Source organism: Macaca nemestrina, chromosome 14 (genome assembly GCF_043159975.1).
Source record: "Macaca nemestrina isolate mMacNem1 chromosome 14, mMacNem.hap1, whole genome shotgun sequence".
NCBI classification, from domain to species: Eukaryota; Metazoa; Chordata; class Mammalia; order Primates; family Cercopithecidae; genus Macaca; species Macaca nemestrina.
In genome coordinates, this window is record NC_092138.1 from 20,770,733 (window position 1) to 20,795,823 (window position 25,091).

Here is a 25,091-nt window from a genome sequence, read left to right on the forward strand (position 1 = left end):
GTTGAAATGAAGGAAAAATGTTAAGGGCAGCCAGAGAGAAAGGTCGGGTTACCCACAAAGGGAAGCCCATCAGACTAACAGCAGATCTCTCGGCAGAAACTCTCCAAGCCAGAAGACAGTGGGGGCCAATATTCAACATTCTTAAAGAATTTTCAACCCAGAATTTCACATCCAGTCAAACTAAGTTTCATAAGTGAAGGAGAAATAAAATCCTATACGGACAAGCAAATGCTTCAATAGTTTGACATCACCAGGCCTGCCCTACAAGAGATCCTGAAGGAAGCACTAAACATGGAAAGGAACAACAGGTACCAGCCATTGCAAAAACATGTCAAAATGTAAAGTCCATCGATGCTAGGAAGAAACTGAATCAACTAGCGAGCAAAATAACCAGCTAACATCACAATGACAGGATCAAGTTCACACATAACAATATTAACCTTAAATGTAAATGGACTAAATGGTCCAATTGAAAGACACAGACTGGCAAATTGGATAAAGAGTCAAGACACATCAGTTTGCTGTATTCAGGAGACCCATCTCACATGCAGAGACACACATAGGCTCAAAATAAAGGGATGGAGGAAGATATACCAAGCAAATGGAAAGCGAAAAAAAGCAGGGGTTGCAATCCTAGTCTCTGATAAAACGGACTTTAAACCATTACAGATCAAAAGAGACAAAGAAGGCCATTACATAATGGTAAAGGGATCAATTCATCAGGAAGAGCTAACTATCCTAAATATATATGCACCCAATACAGGAGCACCCAGATTCACAAAGCAAGTCCTTAGAGACTTACAAAGAGACTTAGACTCCCGTACAATAATAATGGGAGACTTTAACACCCCATTGTCAACATTAGACAGATCAATGAGACAGAAAGTCAACAAGGATATCCAGGAATTGAACTCAACTCTGCACCAAGTGGACCTAATAGACATCTACAGAACTCTCCACCTCAAATCAACAGAATATACATTCTTCTCAGCACCACATCACACTTATCCCAAAGTTACTGAGGAGTAAAGCACTCCTCAGCAAATGTAAAAGAACAGAAATTATAACAAACTGTCACTCAGACCACAGTGCAATCAAACTAGAACTCAGGACTAAGAAACTCAATCAAAACCACTCAACTACATGGAAACTGAACAACCTTCTCCTGAATGACTACTGAGTACATAATGAAATGAAGGCAGAAATAAAGATGTTCTTTGGAATCCATGAGAACAAAGATATAACATACCAGAATCTCTGAGACACATTTAAAGCAGTGTGTAGAGGGAAATTTATAGCACTAAATGTCCACAAGAGAAAACTGGAAAGATCTAAAATTGACACCCTAACATCACAATTAAAAGAACTAGAGAAGAAAGAGCAAACACATTCAAAAGCTAGCAGAAGGCAAGAAATAACTAAGATCAGAGCAGAACTGAAGGAGATAGACACACAAAAAACCCTCCAAAAAAATCAATGAATTCAGGAGCTGGTTTTTTGAAAAGATCAACAAAATTGATAGACCACTAGCAAGACTAATAAAGAAGAAAAGAGAGAAGAAACAAATAGACACAATAAAAATGATAAAGGGGATATCACCACCGACCCCACAGAAATACAAACTATCATCAGAGAATACTATAAACACCTCTATGCAAATAAACTAGAAAACCTAGAAGAAATGGATAATTTCCTGGACACTTACACTCTCCCAAGACTAAACCAGGAAGAAGCTGAATCCCTGAATAGACCAATAGCAGGCTCTGAAATTGAGGCAATAATTAATAGCCTACCAACCAAAAAAAGTCCAAGACCAGACAGATTCACAGCCAAATTCTACCAGAGGTACAAGGAGTTGGTACCATTCCTTCTGAAACTATTCCAATCAATAGAAAAAGAGGGAATCCTCCCTAACTCATTTTACGAGGCCAACGTCATCCTGATACCAAAGCCTGGCAGAGATACAACAAAAAAAGAGAATTTTAGACCAATATCCCTGATGAACATCGATGCAAAAATCCTCAATAAAATACTGGCAAACCGAATCCAGCAGCACATCAAAAAGCTTATCCACCATGATCAAGTGGGCTTCATTCCTGGGATGCAAGGCTGGTTCAACATATACACAAATCAATAAATGTAATCCAGCATATAAACAGAACCAAAGACAAAAACCACATGATTATCTCAATAGATGCAGAAAAGGCCTTTGACAAAATTCAACAGCCCTTCATGCTAAAAACTCTCCATAAATTCGGTATTGATGGAACGTATCTCAAAATAATAAGAGCTATTTATGACAAACCCACAGCCGATATTATACTGAATGGGCAAAAACTGGAAGCATTCCCTTTGAAAACTGGCACAAGACAGGGATGCCCTCTCTCACCACTCCTATTCAACATAGTGTTGGAAGTTCTGGCTAGGGCAATCAGGCAAGAGAAAGAAATCAAGGGTATTCAGTTAGGAAAAGAAGAAGTCAAATTGTCCCTGTTTGCAGATGACATGATTGTATATTTAGAAAACCCCATTGTCTCAGCCCAAAATCTCCTTAAGCTGATAAGCAACTTCAGCAAAGTCTCACGATACAAAATCAATGTGCAAAAATCACAAGCATTCTTATACACCAGCAACAGACAAACAGAGAGCCAAATCATGAATGAACTCCCATTCACAATAGCTTCAAAGAATAAAATACCTAGGAATCCAACTTACAAGGGATGTAAAGGACCTCTTCAAGGAGAACTACAAACCACTGCTCAGTGAAATAAAAAAGGACACAAACAAATGGAAGAACATACCATGCTCATGGATAGGAAGAATCAATATTGTGAAAATGGCCATACTGCCCAAGGTAATTTATAGATTCAATGCCATCCCCATTAAGCTACCAATGACTTTCTTCACAGAATTGGAAAAAAACTGCTTTAAATTTCATATGGAACCAAAAAAGAGCCCGCATTGCCAAGACAATCCCTAAGCCAAAAGAGCAAAGGTGGAGGCATCACATTACCTGACTTCAAACTATACTACAAGGCTACAGTAACCAAAACAGCATGGTATTGGTACCAAAACAGAGATACAGCCCAATGGAGCAGAACAGAGCCCTCAGAAATAATACCACACATCTACAGCCATCTGATCTTTGACAAACCTGACAAAAGCAAGAAATGGGGAAAGGATTCCCTATTTAATAAATGGTGCTGGGAAAATTGGCTAGCCATAGGTAGAAAGCTGAAACTGGATCCTTTCCTTACTCCTTACACGAAAATTAATTCAAGATGGATTAGAGACTTAAATGTTAGACCTAAAACCATAAAAACCCTAGAAGAAAACCTAGGTAATACCATTCAGGACATAGGCATGGGCAAGGACGAAATGTCTAAAACACCAAAAGCAACAGCAACAAAAGCCAAAATTGACAAATGGGATCTAATTAAACTAAAGAGCTTCTGCACAGCAAAAGAAACTACCATCAGAGTGAACAGGCAACCTACAGAATGGGAGAAAATTTTTGCAATCTACTCATCTGACAAAGGGCTAATATCCAGAACCTATAAAGAACTCAATCAAATGTACAAGAAAACAACAAACAACCCCATCAAAAAGTGGGCAAAGGATATGAACAGACACTTCTCAAAAGAAGACATTCATATAGCCAACAGACACATGAAAAAATGCTCATCATCACTCGCCATCGGAGAAATGCAAATCAAAACCACAATGAGATACCATCTCACACCTGTTAGAATGGCAATCATTAATAAATCAGGAAACAACAGGTGCTGGAGAGGATGTGGAGAAATAGGAACACTTTTACACTATTAGTGGGACTGTAAACTAGTTCAACCATTGTGGAAAACAGTGTGGCAATTCCTCAAGGATCTAGAACTAGAAATACCATTTGATCTAGCCATCTCATTACTGGGTATATACCCAAAGGATTATCAGTCATGCTGCTATAAAGATACATGCACACATATGTTTATCGTGGCACTATTCACAATAGCAAAGACTTGGAATCAACCCAAATGTCCATCAGTGACAGACTGGATTAAGAAAATGTGGCACATATACACCATGGAATACTATGCAGCCATAAAAAAGGATGAGTTCGTGTCCTTTGTAGGGACATGGATGCAGGTGGAAACCATCATTCTCAGCAAACTATCGCAAGAACAGAAAACCAAACACCGCATGTTCTCACTCATAGGTGGGAAGTGAACAATGAGATCACTTGGATACAGGAAGGGGAATATCACACACCGGGCCCTATTGTGGGGAGGGGGAAGGGAGGAGGGATAGCGTTAGTAGATATACATAATGTAAATGATGAGTTAATGGATGCAGCACACCAACATGGCTCATGTATACATATGTAACAAACCTGCACGTTGTGCATATGTACCCTAGAACTTAAAGTATAAAAAAAAAAAAGAACTACAAAGAGAAGAGCAAATTAAACCCAAAGCTCACAGTATGAATAAAATAATACATATCAGAGTGGAGACAAATTAAATAGATAAAACAAAAACACCAGAGAGAATGAAAAAAATCAAAGTTGCCACTTTGAAAAGGACAACATACTTAACAAACCTGTACCTAAAATAGGACAAAAAAAACACTAAAGATGCAAATATCTATAACTAGAAATGAAAGTGGAGGCATTATGACACACCATAGAAGAATAAAAAGTACTACAAACAAGTACTGCAAAAAAATAGTACCAGCAAAACAAAGAAATGAACAAATTCCTAGAAATATACAAATTACAAAAACTGCCTTAAGAAGAAATAGAAAATCAGATAACTAATAGGAAGTAAAACCTTTATATAACCTTAAAAACCTATAGTAAAATTACTGTAACTTACAGATCCTACTTATAAACCTATAAAAACTATCAGTAAAACTTTACAATAAACTTTAGTATACTAAAACTTACTATAATCTTTTAAACTTACTTATAGTAAAACCTATAACTAGTTAGGAGTAAATCAGTAATCAAAAACTCTCAACAAAGAAGAATTCAGCTGACACGGTTTGGCTGTGTCCCCACCCAAATCTCATCTTGAATTTTAGCTCCCATAATTCCCCCATGTCGTGGGAGAGATCTGATGGTAGGCAACTGAATCAAGAGGGTAGGTCTTTCCGGTGCTGTTCTCATGATAGTGAATAAGTCTCACAAGGTGTGATGGTTTTATAAAGGGAGCTCCCCTGCACAAGCTCTCTTGCCTGCCTCCACGTGAGACATGACTTTGCTCCTCATTTGCCTTCTGCCATGACTGTGAGGCTGCCCCAGCCATACCGAACTATGAGTCAATTAAACCTCTCTCCTTTATAAATTACCCAGTCTCAGGTATCTCTTTATTAGAAGCATGAAACAGACTAATACAAGGACAAAATGGCTTCATTTTGTGAAGTGAATTCTACAAAATATTTAAAGATTAATAACAATCCTTCTGAAATTCTTCATAAAAACAGAAAAAGCATCTATTTAGCATTTATTTAAATGGAAAGATATCCTATGTTCACAGAAGACTTAATATTGTTATTATGGCAAGACTACCAAAAGCAATCTACATACTGAATGCAATCGCTATCAAATTTCAAAGAGATACTTTCCAGAAATGGAAAAGTGAATCCTCAAATTCGTAAGCTCTTGCAAGCAACCCTTAAACAGCTAAAACATTCTTGAAAGAGTAGAACAAAATAAGGAAGACACTTCCCAATTTCAAAACTTACTAAAAATCTGCAGTCATCAAAACAGTACAATATTGGTATAATGATAATCACAGTGAAAGTCTAGAATAAAAATGAGATAGAATTGAAGTCCAAAAATAAAGTCATACATCTATGGCTAATTGATTTTCAACAATGGTACCAGGAGTGTTCATTGAGGAAAGAACAGTGTCTTCAACAAGTGTGAGGGGACACCGGGATATCCACATGCAAATTAAATGAGTTGTACCAATGCCTTATGCCATTTACAAAAATTAACTCAACATAGGTCATAAACTTATATGTAAGAGACAGAAGTATAAAACTCTTAGAAGAAAATATTGGAGTAGACTTTCACAACCTTGGCTTAGGTGAACCTTCTGAGATAAGACATCAAAAGTGTGAACAACAAAATATAAAACCAGATAAAGTGAGCTTCAAAAGTAAAAACTTTTGTACATCAAAGAACAGTGTCAATGAAGTGAAACAACAAAATAAAGAATAGAAGGAAATATTTGCAATCATGTACCTGGTGAAGGTTTAGTATCCAGAATACAAAAGAATTCTTACAACTCAACAACAAATGAAAAATATTTAAAAATAGACCCAATGAATTTACACAAAGGGCCAATATCCACATGAAAAGATGCTCAACATCATTAGTCATTAAAGAAATTCAAATCAAAACCACAATATGATACTATACTTAACACCCATAAGGATGGCTACACTTTAAAATAAAAATTAAAAACAAACAAACAAACAAAAAACAGAAAATAACAAGTGTTGGAATGCTTTGGAAAACTATGAATCCATGTATATTGCTGGTGGGATTGTAAAATGATGCAGACCACACCTAACTCACATCTAACATAATGGTGAAAGGATGAACACTTCCTTCTAAGAACAGAAACAAGAAGAGAAGCCCACTCTCATCATTTCTATTTAAAATACTACTGGAGGTTCTAGCCAGGGCAATTAGGCAAGAAAATAAAAGAAAGGGCATCCACACTGGAATGGAAGAAGTAAAACTGTATTTGCAGATTATACGATCATGTATATAAAAAATCCTAAGGAATCAACTAAAAAAAACTCGTGGAACTAATGAAACAAGTTCATCAAGGTTGCAGGGTACAAGTGCAGTATACAAAACTCAATTGTATGTCTATACACATATAATAATCCAAAATGAAATTAAGGAAACAATTCTTTTATAATACTATCAAAAACAATAAAATACTTGCAAATAAATTTAACATAAGAGGTGTACTGTATCTGAAAACTACAAAACACTGTTCAAATTTTTTAAATATCTAAATAAATGAAAAGACATCCAATGTGCATGGATTGGAAGACTTAATATTGTTTAGATGAGTAGTTGAATAATTTGTGCTGAATAATTTGTTCAGTACACCCAAAATTGATCCACAAAATTCAATGCAATCTTTATCAAATCTAAGCTTATATTTTTGCAGAAATGGAAAACAATCTTAAAATTTATACAGAAGTTTAAGGAAATCAGGACAGCTAAAACAAAAAATACTGGAAGAGTCATACTTTCTGATTACAAGTTCTACTATAAAGCCACCATAATTAAGACAGCAGGGTACCGACATAAGGCTAGACATATAGATCAATGGGATTAGAATTAAGAGTCTAGAAATAAATCCTTACATTTATGATCAACTCATAAATTTTGACAAGGCTGCCAAGATTATTCAATGGGGAAAGAATAGTTTTTTCAACAAATGGTGCTAGGACAACTGAATAATCTCATGAAAAAGAATGAAGCTGAACCCCCCCCCATCTCACACCATCCAATAACATTAACTCAAAATGGATCATAACCCTACATTTGAGAGGAAATAGTATAAAATTCTTACAAGAATATATAGGAGTATATATTTGTACCACTGGAGTAGGCAAAGATTTCTGAGGTATAATGAAAAGCATGTGTAAAAAAAGAAAATATAAATTTGACTTCACCATTAAGAAAAATACAAAGAAAACAGTGGGAGAAAATAACTGAAAATTGTTTATCTAATAAGAGATTTGTATCAAGAATATATAAAGAACTCTTGCAACTCAAAAATAAAAAGACAACCCAATATAAAATAGGAAAATAAATTTAACAGACATTTCTCCAAAGAAGACATGCACATAAAGTGGCCAATAAGCACACACACAAAAAAAGCTCAAAATCCTTAGCCATCAGGAAAAAGGAAATCAAAACCACAGTGAGATACCATTTCATGCTGTAATCAAAAGAACAGATAATAACAAATACTGATGAAGATATGAAGAAATTGGAAACATCATACACTGTTCATGGAAATGTAAAATGGTGAGGCTGCTTTGGGAAACAGTCTGGAAGTTCCTCAAAAGGTTAAATAGAATTAGCATATGAGACAGCAATTCCACCCCAGGTATACACCCAAGAAATTTAAAACCCACCTCCAAAGAAAATATTACTCATGAGTATTCGTAGCTGCAATACTCAGAATAGCCAAAAAGAAGGAACAATCTAAATATCCTCAACAGTTAAATCGATAAACACAATGTGACATATCCATAATAGAGACTACTAGGCAACAAAAACAATGTACTAATTCACGCTACAACAGGATGAACCTTGAAAACGTCACGCTAAGTGAAAAAAGCCAAACAGAAAAGACCACTATGTATGACTACATTCATATGAATTGTCCAAAATGGACAAATCCTTTCAAATAGAAAGTAAATTAGTTGTTGCCAGGGGCTGGGTAAGGCGGCACTTGGGAGTGACTGCTAATGGTTACAGGGTTTCTTTGGGAGTTGTTAAAATATTCTGGAATGAGCCAGGCTTGCACCTGTAATTCCAGCACTTCAAGAGGCTGAGGCTGGTGAACTGCTTTGAGCCAACAAGCTCTAGACCAGCCTGGACAACATGGTGAAACCCCATCTCTACAAAAATTCCAAAAATTAGCAAGGTGTTGGTGGCTCACACCTACAGTCACGGCTACTCAGAAGGCTGAAGCTGGAGATTAGCCTGAGCCCAGGAAGCAGAGATTGCAGTGAGCCAAGATCCTGACACTATACTCCAGCCTGGGCAACAGAGTGAAACCCTCTCTCCAAAAAAATAAAGTTCTGGAATTAGACAGTAGTTGATATGGCTTGGCTCTGTGTCCCCACCCAAATCTCACCTTGAATTATACTCCTATAATTCCCATGTGTTGTGGGAGGGACCTGGTGGGAGGTAATCTGAATCATGGGGGTGGCTTCCCCATACTGTTCTCATGGTAGTGAATAAGTCTCATGAGATCTGATGGTTTTAGCAGGGGTTTCTGCTTTTGCATCTTCCTCATTTTCTCTTGCCGCCACCATGAAAGAGGCCTCCCGCCATGATTCTGAGGCCTCCCCAGCCATGTGGAGCCGTTGGCCCAATTAAACCTCTTTTTCTTCCCAGTCTTGGGTATGTCTTCATTAGCAGCATGAAAATGGACTAATACAGTGGTGGTGGTTGTGCAACTTTGTAAATATACCAATGTGAAATTACTATATAATACAGTTGTGAAAAATCAACGAATCATATGCCTTAAATGAATTGCAGGGTATGTGAATTACATCTCAAAGCTATTAAAAAAAAATAAAACTAAACACTCTCAGATAAAAACCACATTGTTAATACTGTTTCTTTTTGTGGGGTGTAGTTGCTGATCATTTTTGTATTATTCTTTAATGCCCTGTGTTTCACTGGAATGTGGTTTTCTACTGAACGTGTATTATTTTAACAATTAAAAAAAAACCTTAAGTTTCCTGAAACCACAAAAGGATATATTAAACTATAGTGCTCTTTACAAAAGACTAGGATTGTGACCTAATGTCTAAGAACACAGTGAAGTTTTTTCATATATGATAAAAGAAAATAAATTAATACTTACTTTACTGCTTGCGCTCCTGGTCTTTGCACAATTAAGGTGCTAAATTCTTCTATTACAATATCTATCAGCTCAGGTTTTTGATGATTTTCTCTTAGAACAACAGACATACTTTTCAAGTGGACAAAAAACTTCAAGGCTTCAAACTAAGGTATATTCAGAAGAATAAAATGAAAACATATATATATATATTAAAAAAACACAACAAATACTCTTATTCTTACAGTACATTCATTTCAAAAACCACCAAATATTTTAAGAACATTTTATCTCTTCAAGAATCATCAAAATAACACCAAAAAAAGAGACAATATTTATCCCTACCTTAGAAATTAAAATAAATGGGCCGGGCGCGGTGGCTCAAGCCTGTAATCCCAGCACTTTGGGAGGCCGAGACGGGCGGATCACGAGGTCAGGAGATCGAGACCATCCTGGTTAACACGGTGAAACCCCGTCTCTACTAAAAAATACAAAAAATTAGCCGGGCGCGGTGGTGGGCGCCTGTAGTCCCAGCTACTCGGGAGGCTGAGGCAGGAGAATGGTGTGAACCCGGGAGGCAGAGCTTGCAGTGAGCTGAGATCCGGCCACTGCACTCCAGCCCGGGCGACAGAGCGAGACTCTGTCTCAAAAAAAAAAAAAAAAAAAAGAAATTAAAATAAATGCAATTATAGACCCAGAAAAAGGATTACAGAACAAGTCAGTAACATATATTTTCGAAAGGATTAAAAATAGATACATGTAACATTAAATTCCAAAGCATAAGGTCAGGCGCAGTGGTTCACGCCTATAATCCCAGCATTTTGGGAAGTTGAGGCAGGCGGATTGCTTGAGCTCAGAAGCTGAAAACCAGCCTGAGCAACATGGCAAAACCCTATCTCTATCAAAAAAAAAAAAAAAAAAAAAAATTAGCCAGCATGATGGCGCATGCCTGTGACTCCAGCTATTCAAGAGGCTGAGGTGGGAGGATTGCTTGAGGCCAGGTTAAGGCTGGCAGCAGAGATCACACCACTGCAGTCCAGCCTGGGCAACAGAGTGACACCCTGTCTCTAAATAAATAAATAAATTCTAAGGTATAAGGCAAGAAAACATCTTACTGTTTTTGGCAAAGTTGGATCAACTGCTGTTTCACTATAGCCAATTGCTTCATAGAGTAAAGCTTTTTCTTCAGGTGTCAACATTTCTTCAAGAACTACAAATTATAAAGAAGTGCTTTATGTTCTTAAATAAAAACAATAAAATTAACACAATTTATCTGCCTTTAATAAACAGCATGTGAAATTTACTTTCTTGAATGCTCTTAAGAAATTATAAACACTGAATGTTTGAATGGGGCTGGCAATTTTACAAGTAATTATCCAAAATATAAACTGCTAAATATGTAAGTTTAGCAACATTAATTTATGATATTTCTATTAAGCAAGAGCTCAAAAATGGCTAACTATATTAAACAATTAATAGCACTGTGCTAATCAACACATTTAGTATAAAAAGTAGGTAGTATTAATATTGTAATTTCCTCCCACGTTATAGATGATAAAACTGAGGTTTAGTGCACTTAAATAACGTGCCAGAGACACACTGCTAATAAGTGATAGATCTAAAACATGTACCTAAGTCTCTAAACCTCCAAAGCTATACTCTTAAGCTGTTAGTTAAAAATCAAAAATCTTTCCAAGAAACAACTTCAATAAAAATTTACAATGGAGACCACTTTGGAATTTTTATTTATTTATTACTGTGCTATATGCATTCACTAAATCTCTGGGCATAAAGCTCCTTTGTAAGCACTAGTAAGATTTTTAAAACTATTTTTTATTTTTAAACTAACATACATTTTCAATGTTTTAATAGTTTTATTTGTAATAACTTTATATATAATTACATAAATATACTTCAATGTCTATTTACTTTAATTAGGCAAAAATGGCAAAACTTTATTTTGACACCCAGTGATTATGCTGTAAAATGAAATGGACATACTTCCAGGTTTAACATCTGGTTGTTGTTCATTAGTATTTTGTTCTGACCAAGACCATAGCCAGCTAAACCACCCTTTATTATCCTCTGGATCTTTTACTCCTTCTTTGTAAATTTTGTATCCAGCTTTCTTTACCTAAAATGAACAAATTTTCAAATAAATGACATATTATCCTTTAGCAACTGAAACAAATATAAGCAAGACATTCTGAGAACTTATCTTCTTGAGCAAAATGAATGTAAACAATATACACATTAACAACAGAACACAGTAACTGCAACATTAGTCAAACATAAGAATTTAGGAGTACCACGTAGTTTTTCCACCATCCTATAAGAAATGATGATTGAAAAAAAATAAATTGGCTTTTAACCTTCATAACTGAATATTTGAAAAGCCCAATTATTTAGAAAGACTTTTTCCCATAGAAAGCTGTCTGATTTAAATGGATGTGCCAAAAAATATTAAATAATTTTCTTACAATACTAAAAATCAAACTGAACCATTTTTTGGAAATAGTATGTTACAGTACAAGATTAATAATATCACATCTGTCACATCTATATGGAATTTAAAATTATTTTTACTAATTGAAAAGCCAAGAATTACCTCAACTTCTGCCTGCTGTCTAGCTATAGTTATATTAAGGACATCCAAGGTTTTTTCCAACTCCTGAAAAATATAAACAAAAATGTGTTAACTTTACAAAAATAACTTTACATAAATAACTTAATAAGCACATAATCTATCAAACTGCTGCACTAAAGAAAAGATATAATAGGAAGCAAACAACAGAACACTCATCAATATAATACATACGTTAAATTCTTGGAAGCAATGCTTGAACACATATCAGCATGGAAATTAGTAAATTAGAGAGTAATATTTTGAAAAATGAAATCATACATATTATGCATAAAAGAGTTCCAAACTCTTCAAGTAATAAACACATATTAAAATATGTACATGCATTGTTTAAAATGATTTTATTTGGGTTTAAACTACAGATAAGGGTAAACATATTAGCGACATTTTCAACTAAAAATATAATTACAAGGCCAAGCACAGTGGCTCATGCCTGTATTCCCAACACTCTGGGAGGCTGAGGCAGGCGAATCACTTGAACCCAGGAGTTCCAGACCAGCCTGGGCAACATGGCAAAACCTCTACAAAACATACAAAAATTAGCTAAACATGGTGGCACATGCCTGTAGTCCCAGCTACGTAGGAGGCTGAGATGAGAGGACAGCTTAAGTCTGAGGGGTCATGGTGCCACTGCACTCCAACCTGGGTGACAAAGTGAGACCCTGTCTCAAAAAAAACTACACATAGATATATAACCATAAATCCTTCATATTACGTGTACAGCCTGTATGTTATCATTAAGATACAGGCATACCTCAGAGATATTGCAGATTCAGTTCCAGACCACCACAGTAAGGCAAGAGTCAGACAAATGTTTTGGTTTTCCAGTGCATATAAAAGTTATGTTCGGCTGGGCGCGGTGGCTCAAGCCTGTAATCCCAGCACTTTGGGAGGCCGAGACGGGTGGATCACGAGGTCAGGAGATCAAGACCATCCTGGCTAACACGGTGAAACCCCGTCTCTATTAAAAAATACAAAAATCTAGCCGGGCGAGGTGACGGGCGCCTGTAGTCCCAGCTACTCGGGAGGCTGAGGCAGGAGAATGGAGTAAACCTGGGAGGCGGAGCTTGCAGTGAGCTGAGATCCAGCCACTGCACTCCAGCCTGGGCGACCGAGTGAGACTCCGTCTCAAAAAAAAAAAAAAAAAAAAAAGTTATGTTCATACTACATTGTAATCTATTAAGGGTACAATGGCATTGTCTTAAGAAAAAATAAATACCTTAATTTTAAAATACTTTAAAAATTTATTGCTAAATTTTTATTGCTAAAAAATGCTAACAATCATCTGAGCCATCAATAACAATAAGTTGTAATCTTTTGCTGGTGGAGGATCTTGCCTCAATGTTGATAGCTGCTGACTCATCAGGGTGGTGACTGCTGAAGGTTGGGGTGACTATTACAATTTCTTAACCGAAGTTTGCCCCATCAATTGACTCTTCACAAATGATTTCTCTGTAGCGTACAATGCTGTTTGATAGCATTTTACTAACAGAATTTCCTTCAAAATTGAAGTCAATCCTCTCAAACCACACTGCTGCTTTATCAACTAATTTTCTGTAAATTTCTAATTGTCATTTCAACAATGTTCTCATCTTCACCAGGAGTATATTTCATCTCAAGAAACCACTTTATTTGTTCTTCTATAAGAAGCAACTCCTCATTGGTTAAAGTTTTATCATGAGCTTGTAGCGATTTAGTCATATCTTCAGGCTCCACTTCTAGTTCTCTTGGTATTTCCACCACATCTGCGTGACTTTCTCCACTGAAATCTTGAGCCTCTCAAGGTCTTCCATGAGGTTTGGAATCAACTTCCAAACACCTGTCAATGTTCATATTTTGACCTCCACCCATGATTCACAAATATTCTTAATGGCATATAGAATGGCAAATCCTTTCCAGAAGGTTTTCAATTTACTTCGCCCAGATCCATCAGAGGAATAACTACCTATTTCATAAGGCAGCTATCACCTTACAAAATGTACTTCTTAAATAATAAGACTTGAAAATTAAAATTACTCTTCAATCCATTGGTGGCAGAACAGATGTAGTGTTAGCAGGCATGAAAACAACATTCATCTCCTTGTATTTCTCTATCAGAGGTTTGGTGACTAGGTGCATTGTCTATTAGCAATAACATTTTGAAAAAAATATTTTTTACTGAGCAGTAGGCCTGAGCTTAGGTTTAAAATGTTGTAAACAGATATGGTGTCATGCAGGCTTTGCTGTTCCTTGTATAGAGCATAGGCAGAACAGAGTTAGCATATTCTTAAGGGCCCTAGGATTTTCAGAATGGCAAAGAAGCACTGGCTTCAACCTGAAGTCACTAGCTACATCAGCACCTAGCAAGGGAGTCAGCCTGTCCTTTGAAGCTTTGAGGCCAGGCATTAACTTATTCACTCATGGTATGAGAGTTCAGATGGATCCTCTCCCAGTAAAAGGCTGTTTCATCTATACTGAAAATCTGTTTAATACAGCCACCTTCATCAACGATCTTAGCTAGATCTTCAGGATCACTTGCTGCAGCTTCTCCATCAGCACTTTCTTCTTCACTTTACACTTTTATGTTATAGAGACAGCTTCTTCCCTTAAACTTCAGGAACCAATCTCTGCTATCTTCAAACTTTTCTTCTGCAGCTTCCTCACCTCTCTCAGTCTTTATGGTATTGAAGAGAATATGTTTAGGGCCTTGCACTGGATAAGGCTTAGAGGAATGCTGTAGCTGATTTCATCTATCTAGACCACTAAAATATTCTCCACGTCAGTAAACAGGCTGTGTCACTTTCTTATGTGTTCCCTGGAACAGCACTTTCAATTTTCTTCAGGACTCAGCTAACCATTGGGCACAAGCAGCCTAGCTTTTGGCCTGTCTCTGCTTTCAACATGCCTTCCTCACTAAGCTTAATAATTTCCAGCTTTCAATTTAAAGTGAGAGACGTATGATTCTTCCTTATATTTGAACACTTAGAGTCCTTTGTAGGGTTATTAATCGGCCTAATTTCACTATTTTATCTCAGGGAATAAGGAGGCCCAAGGAGAGGGAGTCAGGAAAACAGCCAGTCAGTAGAACAGTCAGAACACGCACAACATTTATTAAGTTTGCTGTGTTAGAATAAAAACTTCAGCAGAATTAAATTTAAGAGTTTAATTGAACAATGAACAATTCACAAAGTGGGCAGCCTCCAGAGCCAGAAGAGGCTCAGAGACTCTGGTGTAGCCACGCAATGGAAGAAGATTTATGGACAGAAAAAGGAAAGTGACATAGAGAAAATGGAAGCAACGTACAGAAACAGCTGGTTTGGTTATAGCTTAGTGTTCACCTTATTTGAACACGGTTTGAACAACTGGCCACATGTGATTGGCCAAAACTTGGTGATTGGCACAAGAGTAGACTAGAGTCTGTTTACACTTCCATTTAAGCTATAGTTCATGGCATACAGAGAAACCTTTTGGCTGAACTTAAAATATGTAGGGAGATGCAGCTTTAGTCTAAACTTAACGGCTGTCTTATATGAATGCAGTTTGTGGCACCTGAAAACAGTTACAACAGTAACAGCAAAGATCACTGATCACAGATCATCGTAACAAATATAATAATAATGAAAGAGTTTGAAATATTTTGGGAATTACCAAAATGTGACACACAGACATGAATAAATGCTGTTGGAAAAATGGCGCTGACAGATTTGCTAGACACGGGGTTGCCACAAACCTTCAATTTGTAAAAAACACAATTTGTACAAAAGCAAAGCACAATAAAGCAAAGTATGCCTATATTTCAAGTAGACCCAGACACACTTAAAACTTGTTTTTAATACTTAACACTTTTCATAGTTGTCATAGCTATTGAAATAAGCTGAGATTAGCTAAATCTTTCATCATAGCTATCTTTACATACCCATAATTACTTTTGAGAATTTCATGCTCAAACTATTTTTCCCCCAAGAGAAGTAACTACAACCTATTATTATTTCAGAATAATTTATTCAGGGTTCTCCTATCCAGACTTGGAGGATTCAGGTTACGATTCCAGACTAAGAAAACCTGAACCCATTCCCCAAAAGACTCTAAGCCCAGGCATTCCTAATAGCCCTAGGTCTTCAGAAAGTCTCCCGCATTGAAAATAAAAGTAAAACTCAATCTAATCTATGATTTAGAAATTCATTCTGGATTCAGAATGTTTATATTAACTTCAAGAGACTAACTTCCCTTAATCTCTGTAACTATAGTTCACCAATTTGTAAAAGAGTCCCTCTTGAAACATGTCATAATGCTAAGACAAGATTAATACAAAAATAATATCTCAAGATAGATAATTAAATGTAAAATTACTGGTAGAGACTAGAAATACCACAAAAATTAAGAGAAAAAGGGCTCTGTATAAGCAGAAAATTCAGAGATGTTCATGCCAGCACTAAGACTTAAGTAGAACTTCAGGGATGAGCAGAATTGAGTGGGTAGAGAGACAAAGGCAGGTAGCATTTATGAGCACAGGTGTGGCTATAAGAATGAGCATTAAATATACAGAGGACAGGAAACATTAAATTAGTGCATAGTCAGATGGTAACACAGGGGAAAAATGCAGTGGTGACACATAAAAGGCTTTGAAACCAACACAGAGAAGTTGGAATCAATGTAGCAAACACTATTTAGACTTTTGAGGTTAAAAATGACATAATCAATAGAGGTTTCAAGTTACTATTTGCATGAACCCAAATTCCTTCAGTTTGAGAATAATCTCAAATTTTAAAAGCTCACAGGAGAATTTCAACAAATCTTGTATTATCCAGCTGAAGTTCAGAACAGAAGTACAAAAAAGTCTAAGTAAAAGAGATGAAAAGGTCAATAAAAATTGGAGTGAAAGGTAGGGAGTATTAGTCACTGAAGACCAATAAGGAGTTATGTAGTATAAAACATTCAATAATTTATTTTTAAATGCTAACCTCCAAAGACACGAGAAGTTCACCAGGTGGCTTCTTACTTGTTAACTTTTTTTTATACAGTTCTTTATATTGCTTCATTTTTCCCCTATGTTTTCTAATATGCTTCCATGACCACATCCGTAACCTGGGGCAAACATTTACTTCAAGAACACCATGTATAGCATAAGCCCACCTAGTTAAAAAAACAAAAACATTTAACACCCTCAAGTCAATAGTATGAAACGTAATTGACATTGCTTCCACTCTAACAACATACATAACTATAATACAAAGATTAGGAAAATGATATATTATCTGAGTACTTCCTTTTTACCCAACCCTGTTTGCATCAATAATCCATTTAATATTAATCTTTCCTCTTTCTTAAGTGAAAATAAGCAAAATCATTCCATTTTGTTAAATATGGTTCTACAGAAGAACTATTAAGGCATTAATTGGCAAATAACATTTAGTCATCTGAATAATAACTGAAATAGTCAACTAAAAGAGTAATTGTAACTTCTAGAAACTAGGGAATAGCTTAAAAACTGGAATAACAAGACTTTTGAGTTTTAAAATGGGATTATCTTGCATAGACTCCGTAACATTTTTAGGTTTTAAAATACAGGTTTAATAATATTGGTTCAGTGTATCTGATAGGGGAGTTGAGGTCGGGGTTGGGGAGAGAAAAATGCAAGAAAACAAACCAGGATTTGTTTTTGTAATAGTTCTAAATACACTGACCCATCTATAGTAAATGAAAACTATGGTATTTGAGTATCTCAAGTTGTAAACTGTGTTAGGAAGAATCCCTTAAATCAGTTTCATTAACTCAATAAGCTAAAGCGGCTACATACATTTCTAGCTATAAATCAATTATGGTTTGTATCAGACCTTAAAAATGGTATATTTTAAACATTACTCTTGAAGTCGAGAAATTTATCTGTATGTCGTATTTTTAAAATCTAAAAAAAAAAAAAAAAAAAAAAAAACTCAAGGCATTTTACCATTCTCTGGCATGGTGGTGAAGAGGCACGTCAGGTCTGAACTTCCTATATGGCATATTTTGTGTCATCATATCAACTGATTCAAGAAGCTCCATAATACTGAAATACTAAAGAATGGAAAATTAAAGCTCTTAAATGTATCACATTTTTTTGTTCAATTGCTGAAGATCAAAGTTACATTACTGACTTTTTAGGGAAATGTTACCATATAACATCATGAATTTTAGTGAAACATTTAAAATCTTAGTTTTGCTTTCATCAAACAATAATTCACAGCTGAAAATTGTATTAAAGAAAATCACCTGTGGTTTATTAAATTCAATTGCTATGTTATGTAACTCAACATCCAAGTTTATTTTGGGGGCAGAAAAGTCAAAATCAGATCGGCGATTCATCACAAGTTTGGCATTAGCAGATATGGGACGAAACACTGAAAAACAATACAAATGGAAAAAAAAATAAAACTGAGTTATATTTCCAAAGTCTCAAGGCAGTAAAGTGATGAAGTTGAAAACACTGATTTCCATTTATTTTATACCCTTTCTACAATTCCCAGATGTTCACACTGCCATGGTTCAGTCAGATGAACTGTTCCTTAATTAGTGGAGAAGATTCTTCATCTTTTTCCTACTTATAATTCACTGTCTTCCATAAATACAATAAAGGCAAATTGAACTCCCCTTCAAAACACCAATATGATACTTAAAAGCAGAAACATTTTAAGAAAAATAATTCAATAAAATAGTTTTAATACAAGTACACAGTTTTATAGAATGAATGAACATTAGAAATGCTAAGAGGATTAACACTGGTTTCCATTATATAATTTCTGAATTTCTGAATTTCTGATCAGCTTCTCTAGATCCATCTGTGTTCTTCCTTTTAATTGGTAAAAGGAGAGAAATGAAAGGGAAAGTTTGCCCAGGATTACCTGCTTGGCTCAACCCATAATCTATGATAAATTCCTCTCAATTCTTTGTGTTTGGTGCCAAAAAGAATAAGAACCACTCAGAGGAAAACCAATAATAGCAGAATCTACACAAAGACCCATCATTAAATTATAAGCTAATTTGTATATAAAGATGATATATTCCTTTTATTTTAATCATCGATACAGACTAACATTTAATTTCTTAAACATTAAACATTCAAGAATATGTTTGAATATAAACAAATGCTTAAAGATATTGTTCTTTCTTCTGTATTCCTTCTTACACTGGAAAAAAAAAAAAAAAAAAAAAAGCAATAAATAAATCTAGTGGCTGGTGATGGTGATAGATGCTACCCTGGACCTACAATTCATTGATTCTCCAACCTTTTTCTCTGCCCTACACCTCTGCTTCACATCCTCAGTCCATCCCCACGCTACTGAAGTTCCATCATCAGTTATTTTAATCATTCCTTTGCATAGACTCCTTAACCTCTCACTTCGTCAGTGTGGAGTAACCTGCTTAACTCCACAGTGCCCCTAAGGAGCTGAACACGGTCGGGGGTAAAAACATACTGCTGGGTCTCACTTTAATGTCATAAATCTCAAGTGCATCCTTAATGCTGCTGAGCAATCACACAGCAGTCCTTGAGTCCAAGAATCATCCAAATCCATGCTACAGCCTATTTTTATAGAGCCAGTGAGCCAAAAATGCTTTATACACTTCTAGAGTTGTTTAAAAGAAACAAAGAGGAATGTGTCAGGAACTGTATACGGACGGCAAAATGTAAAATATTTAACTTACTACATGTCCCTTTCCCCCGCCCCCCAAAAAAAGGCAATGTTCTCAAAGTATGGTTTGAACCCTATTCTACCTGAGTGGGTCTCAAACTTCAGTATTCATTAGAATCACCTGGAGAGATTATTAAAACATCAAACTGTACAACGGGAGAAAATAGCTGCAAACTATCCATCAATCATACAGGGGACTAATATCCAGAGTTTACAAGAAACTCAAACAGCAACAACAAAAAACTCAACTCCATTAAAAAGTGGGCAAGGGGCTGGGCGCGGTGGCTCATGCATGTAATCCCAGCACTTTGGGAGGCCAAGGTAGGCAGATCATGAGGTCAGGAGATCGAGACCATCCTGGCTAACATGGTGAAATCCCATCTCTATTAAAAGTACAAAAAAGTAGCTGGGCTTGGTGGTGGGCGCCTGTAGTCCCAGCTACTCGGGAGGCTGAGGCAGGAGAATGGCATGAACCCGGGAGGCGGAGCTTGCAGTGAACCAAGATTGCACCACTGCACTCCAGTCTGGGAGACAGAGCGAGACTCCATCTCAAAAACAAACAAACAAAAAAAGTCGGCAAAGAACATAAATAGACATTTTTCAAAAGAAGATATACAAATGGCCAACATGCATATGAAAAATTGCTCAACATCACTCATCATCCAAGAAATGAAAATTAAAACCACAATGTCTTTTTTATTAAAAAGACAAAAAAATGACAGATTTTGGTGAGGATGTGGAGAAAAGGGATTACTGTTGGTGGGAATGTAAATCAGTACAACCTCTGTGGAAAACAGTATGGATATTTCTCAAAGAACTAAAAACAGAACTACTATTCGATCCAGCAATTCCACTACTGGGTATCTACCCGAAAGAAAAGAAATCATTATATCCAAAAAAAAAAAAAAAAAAAGCGCTTATATGTTTACCACAGCACTATTCACAATAGCAAAGATATGGCAGCAACCAAAGTGTCCATCAACAGGTAACCAGACAAAGAAAATGTGGTACATAAACATCACAGAATACTTTTCAGCCAAAAAAAGAAGAAAATCCCATTTTTTGCAGCAACATGGATGGAACTAGAGGCCATCGTCTTAAGTGAAACAACACAGAAACAGAACAACAAATACTGCATGTTCTCACTTGTAAGTGGGAGCTAAGTAATGTGTATATACGGACATAGAGCATGGAATGACAGTCACTGGAGACTCAGAAAGGTAGAGAAATGGGAGAGTGGTGGATGATAAGAAATTACTTAATGGGTACAATGTACATTATTCAGGTGATGGATACACTGAAAGCCTAGACTTCACTACTATGCAATAGATCCATGTAAAGACTGTACTCCACAATTTTATATAAATAAAAAATTAAATACAAAAACATTAAATGCTGAGCTTCACCTCCAGAGGTTCTGATTCAGGAGGTCTGGGAAAGGCCCTAGAAATCTGCATGTCTAAATGATGCTGCTAGTTTGAACCACACTTTGAGAATATTGGCCCTAGTCAATTCACTCTCTCACTCCCCTAGCATTCCTATTTCATCCTCTCTTTTCCCTCCAAAAACCTCCAACACCCCATGTAATGGTTAATATTGACTGTCAACTCAATTGTATTGAAAGATGCAAGTATCGTTCCTGGGTGTGTCTGTGATGGTGTTGTCAAAGGAGATTAACATTTGAGTCAGTGGACTGGGAAGGGCAGACCCACCCTCAATCTGGGTGGGTGCAATCTAATCAGCTGCCAGTGTGGCCAGAATAAAAGCAGGCAGAAGAACATGGAAAGACTAGACTGGCTTAGCCTCTGAACCTACATCTTTCTCCTGTGCTGGATGCTTCCCGCCCTCAAACATTCAAATTCTTCTTCTCAAACTCCAAATTCTTCAGCTTTGGGACTTGGACTGGCTTCCTTGCTCCTCAGCTTGCAGATGGCCTATTAAGGGATCTCACCTTGTGATCATGTGAGTGAATACTAATAATAAACTCATCTTTATATATACATCTGTCCTATTAGTTCTGTCCCTCAAGAGAACCCTAACACACCTCAGATACTTATTTTTTAATTGAAGAGCTCAGAGGAGAATTTCCATCAACTCTTATCACCATATCTACTCATCTACTCAGTATGAGGACTTCTCTCACAACTAAACTCTATCATATAAATAAACTAACTACGCTCCTATCTGCAGCAAATCTCTCCACTTGCGTACTAGACACCATCCTCTTTCACCTATATCAATCCAGAAACTGTCCCCCGTTTCTCCTGCATCATCAATTTGTCATGTTCTACTGGATCATTCCCATCTCAGCCTATAAACAAGCTGTCATCTTCCCGATTAAATATAAAAATAAACAAAAAGAAAACCTTCATTCCCCCTTCCCTCTCCAACAGATATGCCAGTTATCAATTTATTACTTCTGAGCTCCAAACATCTCCTTCATAGCCTGCTCTGAAAAATGATTTGGGGGTCTTTAAATATGTTTCTTTTGAAGGCAGAGAATGTAGAGAAAAAAAAATTTTTTTTTTATTTTTCCAGCTGGCATAATGTTAAGCTTTATCAGCAGAGGACACTGGAGAGACACTGCAGGAGGAAAGAGTTATGCTGCCTGTTCCAGTATGTTCACTCAATAGGCTCCTGCACGAACATGGCTTCTCTCACACTCAGCTCCTACAGAACCGGCAGCTTCTGCAGCGTCTGGTTCCTCCAGCATGGAGTTCTTCAGCACTGGCCTTGTGTAGTACATGGCAGCTAGAAGCAGCCAGATGCCAGCAACTTCCCCCAGCACCTTGCTAAGGCAGTTTTGTACTGGAGTGCATTCAGAGAGATACCCCTCCATGAGGCTCCCTAGAGGTAGATTTCCAGAAAGTTCCAGAGAGTGAAGTACCAACAGGTTTTGCTGGCACAGCACCACAGAGAATTTCCTGCCATTCAATAAGCCACACTATGTCCTCCAACAAGGTCTACAGCTCAGTCCTGAGGTAGGGGAACATTCTCTTTTGGGCACCCCATCCTAGCCCTAGGGTAGGGGATGTTTCTTCTGTCTATATTCTTTAGCATTTTTATGAGACAGTCCCTTGTTACTCCAGTCTCCTCTTATACTTAGTAATTCTTTATATTACATTTGTTCTCTTCAAATTACTCAGTACTTTCTCTCCCCTCATTGAACTCTCATACAGCAGGAAATGACTTCAGGGCAAAGAAGAAATCAGTCGACTTTACCACAATGGATTTGAAAATCATAAACACAGATAACTCATCTGTTCTGAATATGTCCTATAAGAAGAGAATCAAGAAAATGAAACCAAATTCAAACCAATAAAAATAATTATTTTAAGAGTGGGCACAAAAAAAGTCACTTGAGTAATCATGAAGGTATATAATACAGACAGAAAAGTATCACTGAGCCAAGAAAGGAAATACTTTCAGGAAGGATATTCTACAGTTAATGACATCAGACATGCAGATTCAAGAATCAAGTTATCCATCACCAACTTTTATTAAGTGCCCTCATGGTAGAAGAAACAGCACTTTTTTTGTTGTTTTTGTAGAGACGGAGTCTCACTCTGTCACCCAGGCTGGAGCGTGGGGGCACGATCTCGGCTCACTGCAACCTCTACCTCCCGGGTTCCCAGGTGGCTCACACCTGTAATCCTAGCATTTTGGGAGGCCGAGGCAGGCAGATTGCCTGAACTCAGGAGTTCGAGACCAGCCTGGGCAACATGGTGAAACCCCGTCTCTACTAATACAAAAGAAATTAGCTAGGCGTGGCAGTGTTTGCCTGTAGTCCCAGCTACTCGGGAAGCTGAGAAACAGCACTGATTTTTTCTTTCTGTTTTAGTAATTCATTTCTGATTGGAAAAGTAATGCATGCTCATTTTAGAAAATTTGGAAAACACAGAAAAGTATAAATCAAAAAAATTTTAAATGTAGCATGATCTTACTATTTTTAGAAAGGCTGTACTAGCTAGCCTTATTAAATTACATTTGCCATTTTGAAATGTCTTTATAAATATTACCCTAATGCTTATTGAATAATCCTTAGAGGTTTATCATAATTTGTTAACATCTTTTGTTGGACATTTTTCCCTACAGTTTTGAAATATAGTCAAAAGCTTCATAACAATAAAATATATGTTAATAAAAAATATAATATTATTTAGTTTTGTATATACATTATAAATACATTTAACTATATAGAAGGAAATTTAATATGAACTAGCACAGTGATAGCAACAATGTTAATTTAAAATTTATACCAATTACTTTAACTACTTTTTTTATCTTATAAAATGTACTTACCAAAGTCATAACCTTCTGGAACAATATTTTCATTGACAATGCCATTCCTCAAGTCGTCCTATTAAGAGACAAATTGCTTTTATTTATATTCATGCCAATATGTCTTTTTTTGAGACGGAATCTCCCTCTGTTGCCTAGGCTGGAGTGCAGTGGCACAATCTCAACTCACTACAACCCCTGTCTCATGGGCTCATGTGATTCTCCTTCCTCAGCCTCCTAAGTGGCTGGGATTACAGGCATGCAGCACTGTGTCTGGCTAATTTTTGTATTTTTTGTATTTTAACACTTTGGCTATGCTGGTCTTGAACTCCTAACCTCAAGTGATTCACCCGCCTCGGCCTCCCAAAGTGCTGGGATTACAGGCGTGCGCTACCACGCCTAGCCATATTCATGCTAATATGTCTTTATCCTAAAAAATCCTATTATCTGCAAAAGAAAAATGTTTAAAAACAATTCTAAAAAACAATTCAAACTTAGGAGGACTCAGCTATGGCAAAATATTAAGGTAGTAGTTAAACAATATCTCACCAAACTACTCTTATAAAAGGATGTTCTAAGAACTATTTAGATTTGCAGGTATCACTGGGCGCAGTGGCTCACACCTGTAATCCCAACACTTTGGAAGGCTGAGCTGGGAGGATTGCTTGAGGCCAGGAGTTTGAGACAAACTTGGGCAACAAAAAGTGAGACCTTGTCTCTACCAAAAAATTAAAATATTAGCTGGGCATTGTGGCATGTGCCTATAGTTCTCGCTACTCAAGAGGCTGAGGCAGGAAGGAGGATCGCTTGAGCCCAAGAGTTAGAAGCTGCAGTGAGCTATAATCGTGCCACTGCACTTCAGCCTGGGCAACAGAGCAGACCCTGTCTCCAAAAAAAAAAAAAAAA

The 25,091-nt window shown here is 36.6% G+C and overlaps 1 protein-coding gene across 4 annotated transcripts in view; it reads right to left on the reverse strand.

Moving 5' to 3' along the window:
* The window catches only part of LOC105498962 (vacuolar protein sorting 13 homolog A), a 246,971-nt gene that overhangs the window by 183,351 nt on the left and 38,529 nt on the right, over positions 1 to 25,091 (reverse strand). For all 4 annotated transcript variants that reach the window (XR_011612428.1, XM_071077637.1, XM_071077638.1 and 1 more), the window contains exons 10-17: positions 24,207 to 24,264; positions 18,487 to 18,614; positions 18,185 to 18,291; positions 17,199 to 17,370; positions 12,223 to 12,285; positions 11,616 to 11,748; positions 10,730 to 10,824; positions 9,639 to 9,781 (exon numbers count right to left, since the gene is read on the reverse strand). Coding sequence is in view for 3 of the 4 variants with exons in the window: in XM_071077637.1 (XP_070933738.1) it covers positions 9,639 to 9,781; positions 10,730 to 10,824; positions 11,616 to 11,748; positions 12,223 to 12,285; positions 17,199 to 17,370; positions 18,185 to 18,291; positions 18,487 to 18,614; positions 24,207 to 24,264 (899 nt within the window). In the remaining variant the exon portion in view is untranslated. The remainder of the gene's footprint in view (positions 1 to 9,638; positions 9,782 to 10,729; positions 10,825 to 11,615; positions 11,749 to 12,222; positions 12,286 to 17,198; positions 17,371 to 18,184; positions 18,292 to 18,486; positions 18,615 to 24,206; positions 24,265 to 25,091) is intronic.